We start from the raw sequence: 12,024 nt of genomic DNA, 5'->3' as shown, positions 1-12,024 counted from the left end.
CACATTTCTGTGAAAAGTATCTATTTTTAAACTGATGAAACTCTACCTTAAGTAATGCTCTAGTGTAGTTTATTAACTACATCAATATAATTGGGAGGGTTTTTAAGTTCAGGCAGCTTTTGCAGCCTTTGTCTTGGTCTGTTGCGTGCACCCATGGCTGACACTTCCCAAGTACAGCCCTGGTGCCACAGCATTACCTGTGGCTATAAAGCTCCTCTCTGGGAAAGCCAGAGTCTGAGAGAAGTTAGGAAAGAAGAACTTGGCCTCGAACTTTTTTATTGCACAATATGTACAGTTAAGTGTTAAAGTACAATACAGCCAGAGCTTCGCAAGGGCACAGGTAGCCAAGGGGAAGTTACAGAAGAAACAAGTAGTTCTGTGGAAGTTTGAGAACATTTCTTACGCTTTTAAAGGATAAAAATTGTATATATCAAAGTGCTCTAAATTACCCAACAGTAATAAACCACAGAAGATCACCTATTTAACCAAAAATTCTGAACTGCTTTGACATGTCTTCTGCTCCAGCAGGTGTGGGTCCCCCTTCCCCTGAAGTAGTGAGGAATATTAGTAGTAAGTCATTTGTGAGTAAGTGTCATGCCTTTCTCATTTAAGGTTACTGCTTTCCAGTATCTGAATTGGACCAGACCTCCAGGGTGTAAGGATCCAAGTGTGAGGGGAAACAGTGACAATACAGTTAACCTGATGGCAGAACAGCGGCTTCTCTGCTTTTCCCCCAAACCTTTTTGAACAGCACTGACAAACACCACAACAATGCAGAGAAACTACTTAGTTCCCTCTGGATTTCCATCCCAGATAGGCCTATCCATTTCCATGCAATGTAACCTTTTTAAAATACAAATGTAATGGGAACTCCATCTGCGCTATGCAGGAAAGATGGCAAGAGGAGATAATGTAGGTGCCATCTGCATCAAGTTTGCTGTTTCCTGGTTGGATGGGCATCATTACTAGTTAGACATGTAGCTCGACTGGATTATTTATTTGCTTAGAAAAATATTCACAAGATTCAGATACCCCTTTTTAAATAATTTTTCAGAATGCAATACATGTTTTAGGGAAACTCCTACAAAACGAAGTCTTAATACTGCAACTGAAGGACAGCTCTACACAAGCTTAACAGGATACAACATAAGGCAGAACTGCAACAGCAGCAGTTGAACTAAAGCTGAGAAATTGTCAACACTCTGTGTCAACTGTTTGGTATATCACAGCAACTCAGACAGGCAGTAAGTTGATTCCCAAGAACAGCTGACCAAATTAAGCTCTGAGACCTTTTATAAGGAAAAGGATGTCACCTTTCATTGTGCCTCCCCCCCGCCTTTATCTCTTAGCCTTTGTTTTCTTCACACTTCGAAGCAGTTTTGAAGAACATACTTCTCCATGTTCTTTGTTTTTTCAGAATTTGAATACATATGAATTATTAGGGAGTGTAGAAAGAGAGGAAGAACAAGAGCACAGTCTCCTGTTTTCAGTAGGATAGTTCTGGTAGTGTTGTGTCCATCCTCCCACCCCCCAGGCAGCATCAAATAGGTCCCCAGGAGCTGACACTGGAAGCAATAGACAAAACAATATGATAAGGTTTTACCCGGCCTGTCCCCTTCAAGCACTTGGAGTTTGTGGTATGTACAATTAAAAGCTATTTCACTATGTCAATGCTACCACTAAAGTTAAATAGCTAAACTGCAACTTTCTATCTTACCAAATACACATAAAAAAGTACTTTGCAGACATTCCACCAAAGAACAGTAGGTCCCAAATAATACACATTATCAATTCACAGTATCTTGCCTTAAGACAAAGTGCCCTACATAAGAAACCATCCTAAAAAGCCACGCAAACTTTACATCAAATCCTTTCTTAGTAGGAAGACGTACGTACTGATCTATGGGAGAGCTTAGTGCATATGAAAACGTCGTCTGACCTTAAACCAAGCACAGTGCAGGCTGCTGTGCCAGCTCTCCACCTCCCTGCCAAAGCAAGTTCAGCTAGACTGCTAACTTCCTTCTCAACAATCAAGGAGAGGCTGCCCAGGAAACTGGTCAGGGGCTTTGTTTTTGTTAATTTTCTACACAGCTGTTGTTACAGGCTAGATCCTCACCTGCAAACCAAAGGAAAGCTTTAGTCTGGTTCCTTGGGAGAAGTACTGTACGGACTGCTTAGCTGTGTTATTTTTGAAGTGGACTAAGGAAACCAGTGTCAGTTAACTGCTCTGGCCAGAGATTAGGTGTAGTACGGAGGAGTAGTGTAGTATTAAGCTGTGATGTTTGTTTGCTTTACAATCACTAGTTTGGGTGACAGTGCTAAACAACATTAAATCTATTGCTACATAGGTACAGAGAGTCTAGCTTAACTAACTAGCTTGTTAACTACAGGTCTACAAGCCAATTCAAAACATTCATTTTGAGTGTTCAAGAAATACATCGGTATAAGGGGTCTTTTGACATTTTGTATAAAGTTTCTCCCCTTCTTAACAGATTAGTCAGACAAAATGGGTCATCAGCACATCAAATATTATGGCTGAGAGGAGAGGGACTTGTACTTAGCTCTGTGTTCATCTATTTCTTCCTTTGTTTTTCTGATACAGCTAAAAATTTCCTTGAAGAGTGCTTTGTATTCAGGAAGAGCATTTGTGGGAGAGTCACTTAGCTCCACATTTGTAAATTCTTGATTGCTAGCTGAAAGATCATACTGGCTGTTGCCCACATTCAGGTCTTTGGAATACTGCTTCAGTGTTTGGACAGCCTTGTGTTTCAAAGTATCTTCATCCATTTGACATTTCTTCAAAAGTTCCTCATATTTCACTTTCAGAGCATTATACTGAGCATCAACTTCATTAAGTACAGAGATTCCTCGCTGCTTCACAGCTTCAGCTCTCCTAATACATGTTTCTTCATGGCCCCTTAGAATGTCTCCCCCTGCAGCACTGCTTAGGAAGGTTTCACTGCTGCTCCTTTTCAGTGCCTTCTTGTCAAGCTCTGATACAGTCAGAAGTCCATCATCTGCCGGGCTCTGACCAAGCTCCCTTTCTAAAGATTCCTTGAATGAAATGAAAAAGGATTCTGGCACTAGTTTCTCTGCATTATGGAATGTGTTTTCAGACTGAAGTATTTGTCGCATTTCAGCTACTTCCAGTTCCAACTCCTCTGCACGAGCCCGATATAAGTCTACATCAACAAGCCTCTGTTCAAGGTCACAGTTTTCTTTCACCATAAGACTATATTCCTCTTCCATTGTTATCCTCTTCTCTTTTTCTAGGTTAAGTTGGGCTTGCAAAACTGTAACTGCCTTTTTTAAGTTCTCATTTTCTTCTTCTAAAGGACTTAGCTGACTATCCATTGAAGTAATCTTTTCTGCAAACACATGATCATAAACAAAATACCTGCAGACAAAAAAAAAGTATTATCAATCACAGAAAGTACAGCTGACCACATCTCCGAAAGTTTTCCTGTCCTGGGTCACTAATGACAGATTTAAACTGTGTGCTAACACACCTCAAAGTATACACAGCAGTCATTTTACTAACCCATCTGTCCTTTGAATAGAATCATAGAATCATGGAATGGTTTGGGTTGGAAGGGCCCTTAAAGATCATCGAGTCCCGACCCCCTGCCATGGGCAGTGACACCTCCCACTAGCCCAGGTTGCTCAAAGCCTCATCCAGCCTGGCCTTGAACCCCTCCAGGGATGGGGCATCCACAGCTTCTCTGGGCAACCTGGGCCACTGTCTCACCACCCCCACGGAAAAGAATTTCTTCCTAATATCTAATCTATATCTACCCTCTTCCATAATCAGAAGAGTTTGCAAATACTTTTATGCTATCAAATCAAGACTCCCAGCTCCAGCAGAATGGCAGCTCATTAACAGTTTCAAGTTACAGACAAGCTTATTGAGTAACTAGACCGACAATTTAAGTTTAAATAAACATTGCCTTCACCTATCATGCAATGTTTTCTGACACTCAGATTTTCTCCACAGCACTCCGCTCTTGTACTTTTGTCAGTATTGATTGTGGAAACAAGCTTAAAAATTGACAAGGCAGTTGTGTAGGCTGGTATTTCCACAAGCCTTTGGCAGTTTGAAGGAATCCACTTACCCTTAGAATTGCCAAGAAAAAAAACTTCTTTTTGCATTTATAGATGTATTCTACAGCCCTGTCTCCATGTAGAGCTGAAGCCCAGACACAAAAGCCTGTTCTGCCCATCTGTGGAGGTGCTTCACTTACGAAATTACCTTCTAGGACTGAAGCTAGTCTGAGGTCTTACCCCAGGTGATTGTCCTGATGGACATACTAATGCAGTTCAGCTGGGTAAAACTGCTCTAGATTAAAAAAGCAGCCTGGAGCTCCAGGTACTATTTTACCAGCTTAAGCATCATTTTAACCAGCTTAAGTTTAGGAAAGCTATCGCAGGAATCCTGCCTTCCTTGACAAGAAGATATCCACAGACATCCAAGGAAAGGGTAAGTTACGGAAGATATCAGCATTTAGGATGTTTGTTTTTCAGATTATCTGTATGTGTGCTTTTATCTGATTGAAAAAAATGGGGTGCAGATCGCTGCAAGCTTTCTAGGCTACAATTTGATATGGTTGGAGGCTTTGGGAGAGAACCTTTCAAGACAGAAAGTGGAACCTGCAGTTCCTCTCACACAAAGACCAGTGTGGTCTAGCGGTATGCCAGCAGCACTGGCAACACCATGCAGTGCAGGAGTGTGAAGATAGTTGTGAATGTTAGATGTTTTTCTGATCGCTTGTTTGATATCTGTGCTTGTGTTTTAGGTTTTAAAGCTTTGCTTAAAAAAAATTCAGTATTCTCTTTACTATGCAAGGTAAAAAGTCTTACTGGCGAAGGTCGTACAGCTCCTTCAAACATGAGAAACTATGCATTGATCTTGGCTGGTCAGATCTCTCATGGTTCATCCGGCCTTGTCCAGACTTTTTCAATTCTTCTACTTGTCGTTGCAGGTCATCTATGTGCGTTTGCAGATTTTCAATAGTCTCTGTTAAGCTAAAAGGTAAAGGACTGCTGTTAGAACATTTGGGTGTTTAGTCAAGGACACAGGAATTTCCCATCCCCTCATATTGTAGTTTCTTTCTGAAGGCTGCTCTTTGGCCCCAAAAGACCATTAAATAAAACTATCCTGTCAATGGAACAGTATTGTAGAACAATACCGGACAGAGAGTGCCACCCAATAACTACACCAATACACCTGGACTGCTCTTTTTCATATTATCAACTGGGGCAGGGGGGAAGAGGATCTAGTATAAGTTTGTTACCTTAATATCTTTTGTTGTGAAGCTCGACTCTCTGCAACTAGTTTTTGATTAGTGTCTTCTAGTTCTCTTGCCGTCACATCCAGCTGTTCATAGACTTTTGCATGCTGATCGTTCATCTGACGCAAGAGCTCCACTTGTTTTGTGAGGTACTGCAAGATAGTATTGCTGTTACTAGTTTATACTTGAAACACAAAGGTAGGATGACTATTCTGCATTTTTATTCACATTCCTAGAGAAACTACTACATTTCAGAAACTTAGACGCCAGTGGTTGCTTTGGTAAGCGCTCAGTGGAAGAGGTGCTATCAGTAACAGAGCCAGCCAGCTTGCCTTTGTCGCGGAGGTCAACCCAGGCTTTTATCCAGCAGAGCTGGGTTTCGTTGTACAAGCTCTGTCTGTCCATCCTTGCTGCAGCCAGGCTTTTGCCAGTACCGAGGCCTTCTGTACTGGGTTTGTCTGTACTGCAGTCATCCCTGAGACAGCCATGAATCCTGACTTCAGCACAGCCCTTAACTATCCATTCAGTCCTTCTAAGAGTTGCAGTGGGCTCCAACAGAAATTTTCAGATTTTTCTTAGCATTAAAACAAATATTGGGTGGCACCATCCATAATTAAATTTATTTTCAGCTGACCAAAGTTTTTCCAGTCTGAAGCAGGATGAGTTTCAGCAGAACAGAATGTAGTTTGTGGTCACACTTAAGACAGTATGTGGGCTACTATGTGTCAGGAAGTATAACCAAATTATTGAATTCAAGCTATAATTACCCACGGGGAGCTATTCCAGTTACTGTAATCCCAAATAAAGGTCTGCCTTTTTTTCAAAAATAGAACTCCACATGAAGTATTCTCATTTTAATCCTCTTTAGTTTTACAATTAACAACACAGACTGTTAAGTTTCTTGAATAATGGCAGAAAGCTTGGAATTTGCCATTTAAGAGCAGTTAACAACCGCCCAAGCCTCTTCATACAAGGGTCTTAATCTTGGTCCACCCAGGATAGGACCGATCCAATTCTAAAAATCAGCACAAGAATTTCTGTCAGACTTGAACAAAAAAACCTAAACCTTGAAATCTGAAATACTTTGTTCTTACATAGAATTTACTTCTTGCAATATATTCTGTATTACTACAGGCTACTTACTGAAAACTAAACTTCAAGTAGGAACATCCAGCAGACCCCTAGCAGAATTAACTTCTCTTTACATAGGCCTGTTACATACTCAAAAGTTCTCATATTCTACTTAACCTTTTACCTCATTAAAAGATTGATGGGTTTACATTTTAGGCAATTTAAGAACAGATAATAAGTTAATCTAGGACTAGAAACTGCTACATACAGACTTCTAGAAGATCAACATGATAGCAGTTGGTTAGATCCTTTGGCAGCCTGTGCACACATGACAGGATTTACACAAAAATAGTACATGGATTAGCAGCAGAACCTCAGTGTGACCCATTTCATTTTTTTTTTACTGGTTATTCTTGGAAGGAGCTGGAGATCTTCAGATTTTCTTCAGCTATACAAGAGTGGCTTTGGTGCCAGAATTAGACGTTACCACTTATTACAATGGGCTTTTGCAGAAGCTTTAGAGGTGAAGCACCATTTTCTCCACCTTGCATCTCCCAATATCTTCAGTGCTGGAGTCAAGTTTGGCAGGCCACCAAAAGAAAGTACAGACGTGGTAATAAAGACTTTAGAAGTTCACGTTTATTCCACCTTCCCTGCAACTGAGCACCTAACACAAAGCAGCAGTTGAAACTTCTTGTGTTCTACCACATGATAAAAAGATAGTGTCAGTATTTCTGAAGTCAGAGTACTGAGAACAGATTCAGCCAGGAATAAAGCTGCCTTTTCAATCCACCATTTATTACATCTACAATTAGTGGCACACGTGTCAGCACAGAGGTCAGATATAATGATCCAAGGCTGTAAAACGCTTAATATGTTAACGTTTAATATATTAGGTGTAATCTTAAGCATCTCAAAGCCTTTGAACTTTCCCTCGCAGTGCAGACAAAGTAGTATCGTATTTCAGAACGATTTCTTAGCCAGTTCCAGACTTTGGTACCCGTAAAATGTGAATTAAAAGGAAAAAAACCCCAAATATTTACACTGATAAAACTGATTTACACTGCACTGAAAAAGCTTGTCAAAAACACAGTAGAGTAGCTACAGGAACAGATGAAATATTACTTTTAGGTTACAGAGACAAGCACTTGAAAATTAGGAAAAGTTAAGCACAGAGACCAGATGTGCCACTTGCACATGTATCCTGCACAGTGGGGTATCCCATGTTCCCACAAAAGACAGAAATATAGCTATGAGAATATCTGACTGAACTGCTCTTACCAGCTAAAAAGTACCGCACCTTGCATATGCTAACTTTATTCCCGTTTGTTTCAGTGAATTCCTGTAACAATCCCTTGTGCCAGTAAGTGAATACATTCACTTCCTCCATCCTGAGGTTCTCTCTGGGTATTTGAAGAAGGGGTTCATTTGACTTTTCCCTTTCCTACCAGAAATCCAGAGACAAGAGATACTTCTTTGGAAAAAAATGTTTTGAGTTGCTAGTACACTTTTATACAGCACTGGGAAAAGACAGAAGATTAAGACAGGTGGTAGAATGGAGAAGAGAGCATGTTACTACAGCTGGAATTTGGGAGAGAGGAGGAAAGACAATAAATAGATATCAGATAAAAGCCTTCAAAAAGCAGTATTGCACAAGTCTTGATTTGGTTTTTTGATTGGCTAAGCAAAGCAAGATATTGAGAGAATAAATTACTCTGTCACTCTCTGAGGTTGTCTGAACATAAGTACTTGACCCTGCAACACACCAACACAGATCACAGCTGGAGGGACACTTTGGACGACTTCCTGGTGCTGAACCTCTCTTATGTAGTCAATAAATACTAACCCACCAAAAAAGCTTAAGCTAATAAACTGGCTTAAACCAACAGGATATTACATCCTTACTGGCACTGGGCTATTTCTATAAATGAATGCAGCTTAGCAGTAATATATTTTCCATATTTCAAGACAGAGTTAAAATACAGCTGCTTATTAAGTAGCTACGCTCAATGAGCCAGGGTGGTTATCTATTGCAAGATTATGCTATGTTATTTCAAAAGGTATGTTGTAACTGTGTTAAGCACTTCCTTAAACATGGTTATTCATGCAGGTGTTGAACCTTAAGTAGGGCAATATCTGTGGAGCACTTTGAAGTGTTTGTCCTCTCAAGATCTTAAGAATTAATCTTTTTTATAAGAACCATTCATGGCAATGAGTTAATTTTAAATTGTATTTACTTATGCAGAGACTTTTTTGTAATGCTGTGGCACTAATATAAATATCAGACATTCCAACCATTGTCTCACAGAATGAATAGGATAACAAAGATGATTTTTAGCACATAACACAGGAAGGAGACAAAGTATGAGGTATAAAACAGAAGTACCTTATAAAAAAAAAATTGTACCCAGAAGTTGTACATCACCTAACAAAGATGCTGCATTTGTGTTAACATAACTACTTTAAAGACAACTATATATCTGTAACTATTAAGCTTAGGATTCTTTAAGTTACCTGTTACCACTACAATAACAAATGTTTTAAGACTTAAGTTGCAGCTGTACGAAATCCACACACCATCCGTAACTGTCAGTCACAGCCTGTTCCCCATGATTCGTACCAGAACCAAACCAAAATGCTGAATGTTTCCAATACGTTGTCAGTCAGCAAAGTACTGAATATTTAATAATTATTAGAGACCGTGTATTGCCCCCTCTAATATCTGAAAAAGATTCATTATGCTGACAAATGCTAGGTCTGCAAGAACACAAGCAATATTAAAAAAAAAAAAAAAAAAATTGCCAAAAATGTCCAGGTTTTTCCACCAAGTTACACAAAGAGGAGTGGTCTTGAAAAGGCCGATTTTGACTTTTTTTTCTTCCCCCGATTTTACTTAATCTCTCTCCTCCACTTACCAGCGTTTAAATTTTGGTGTGGTAACCACTAACATTTTCATGTAATAATTTAAATTATTAATTTATTCATCATGTAACTTGATGTCATTTTACCTGGCAAGGTCAGCAAAGTTTAGCAATAAAATAACTGAACTTTGCTATGCAAAAAGAAAAATACCAGTCATCTGTCATTAAACAAGCCAAATCCAACATGATATTTAAAGGCACAAAGCTTCTGGTAATCAGACAAACAGTTCTAACTATGATCAAGCCTATGCAGGTTCTCAAATTATCAAAGTAGCAGAAGCAGTTAAAGATTTTTCAGTATTTTTCTTTAAAGTGTCCATCAGATGTCAAGAAATTTACATCTCCATTTATGTGCCATTATGTTGTGGGTCTAGATGATTTAACACTTGGATCCCTTAAATATTTACCTCTATCTCTTGCAGTTGCTCTTGATTTGTTGCATACATTTGCTGTAAAGATTCTTCTAGTTCAGTGTTACGATCCAGTAGTGTCTTCCCAAGCTCAGCAGCAAGGTGAAGATCTAAACAAAGAAATCATGTTTGCAGGTCAGTTAGAGCCAATAATATAGTCTAATTTTAAAGCATTTTAATCAAATACTTGACATGGTTTTTTATTGCTTTTACAACTGCTCCAAGTTATTCCCAGTACCCAAAAAGAAAGTTAGCTTATACTTAAGTAGACCATCCATATACCATCTATAACACAAGTCTAAGTCAGTCCTGAAACCTAGAAGATACTCTTTTTTCATTAAGCTTCCTTAGTTCCTCCTTTGGTCCTTCAGCCACAGGTCAGACCCATCCAGCCATCTTCTCTTCCCTTCCCACCATCTGCCTAGTACTGTGCCAGCACCTCTACCCACGGTGTCTGTCAGCTACACTTCACTGTGTTTACAGCACTCATATTTTAGAATAATAAGCACAAAAGACCCTGTAAATGCTCATCAGGCTAGGCCCAGGCCAAAGGTGACTGCGCTCTTATTTACTTTGCTGTTCCTCCCCATTACTCCTTCACCAAGGGGCTCAGGTCATGCAAGATCAAAGGGCTAAATTAAAGTTTCAGATGCTTTTTATGGTGAAACAATATGGTGAATCAAAAGACATAAAACTGATAAAGAAATGTAGTTATTCTGCTTTTCAAGCTTATAAACCTAGGTGACAAGAATGGTTTTGTGTGCTCCAAAACACCATTTTCAATGTCATTTGTTCTCAGGCACTTAATCTCCATTTTGCTTCAGTCATCTTCAATCACCTCCAGGGTGCAGTGACTGTAGTTGTTTCAAATTAAGAAATAAGTCATCTGAACAGTCAGTTCCTTTCTAGAGGGAAGGCTGGTATTTGTTCAACAGCATCACTGGTGCTAGATATTCTATATTGCTATGTTTAAAGACACATGTCATTTCAAAGCTAAAATAATGCAAAAAAGTAAATCTTGGTGTTATTGCTAAAATTGTAATTACTCTGTACAGGGTATTAGATATTAGGAATACAACAGATATCTAAAAAATCTCTAATTTTCCACCTCCTCCCATCACCTGGACCACGACCAGGTTGTCTCCTGCATGCGTGTAGTACAATCTTGTTTTCACACAGAACTAACATCACTAATGCAGAAATTCAAGAAAAAACATTCCCTTCAAGAAGACTTGAATTAACATACAAGATATGTGCATTGCATCATCAGTAGTTGTAGCTAGACGAGAAAACTCATTCCATTTTCATTTGATTAAGATGCCCTTGTTTTAACGTGTTATCTTAACCTCTTTCCTGCCCTTTCCCAGTTATCTTATCAGCTAGTCATTGTAATAGACAGAATACTGTTCCAAGACTGTTTTGTGCTAACCTTCAGCTTGGCAGCCTGTCCAGAATCATTACTCCATCTACACACCTAAGCCAAAGACCAAATTCAGACTTACAAGGACAAGTGAGTAGGAGCATTAGTCTATTAAGTTGCAGATGTCCAATTCTGGCAAAACAGCAGCTGTGGTATTCTTTACACATTCTTTACAGCTACAGTGCATTGTTTCCTACCTTAAGGTCAGATTCTTTGAATAAATGCCACAAAAATAATTTTAAACAAATCACAATATATGGGAGTTCTTCACAGTTTCAAAAGATATACGACTAGGAGCCACAAGGCATACTGGTCTAGACTTGGAGTTTATCCTCAGATAGCTTTTCACTGTAGCACCATTTGTTAAGAAACAGCCTGTTATAGAGCTGGGGTGTAAAGTATTTGGATAAGGAAACTTTAGGGTGTCCTGCTAAAGTTTTTCCCATTTTTAAACAGAGATTGTTTACCCATGGACAGAATAACTCCCAGACAAACACCAAGCTGTTTGTTCTGTCACATTACAGAATATTACAGTCCTCAAATACAGTGAGCCCATCATCCTATATAAAATTGAGTCCCAGTCCACAAGTTCTCATACTACACAAATCTTTACTACACACCACAATCTTTAAAGCTAGTCAACAATACCGGCCTCATTGAAGGCAAAGACTAAATAGTCCACTCTTTTATTTTCATAGAGTAGAACAAGAGCTTTAGAGAGGATTTAGGATTATGTTAAAGACGTAATGCATAATGGAATTACTTGCTGCCATTTCCCTTCCCAAAGTGAAAGTCTGTTTTGATGTTTAAGTACGTTTAGGAGTTGATAGTTTCATTCTTAAATGCCCCCTCATCTACTAAATCAAGTAGCACATACCACACAGTACTTTGAATACAATGTGCATTCTATGAGT

At 39.1% G+C, this 12,024-nt stretch overlaps 1 protein-coding gene across 1 annotated transcript; it reads right to left on the bottom strand.

The window, feature by feature from the left end:
• Positions 1–2,299: 2,299 nt before the first annotated feature.
• On the bottom strand, positions 2,300–9,800 carry CDR2 (cerebellar degeneration-related protein 2, 62kDa; the record flags this gene model as incomplete). Its single annotated transcript, XM_010087405.1, has 4 exons — positions 2,300–3,397; positions 4,858–5,022; positions 5,292–5,440; positions 9,688–9,800. Coding segments are annotated over 4 exons (1,295 nt in total), but the record flags the coding sequence as incomplete, so codon positions are not given.
• Between the last annotated feature and the right edge of the window lie 2,224 nt (positions 9,801–12,024).

Source organism: Pterocles gutturalis, unplaced genomic scaffold (genome assembly GCF_000699245.1).
Source record: "Pterocles gutturalis isolate BGI_N339 unplaced genomic scaffold, ASM69924v1 scaffold9011, whole genome shotgun sequence".
In the NCBI taxonomy this organism is placed as follows: domain Eukaryota; kingdom Metazoa; phylum Chordata; class Aves; order Pterocliformes; family Pteroclidae; genus Pterocles; species Pterocles gutturalis.
This window is presented reverse-complemented; position numbering and strand designations above follow the sequence as displayed.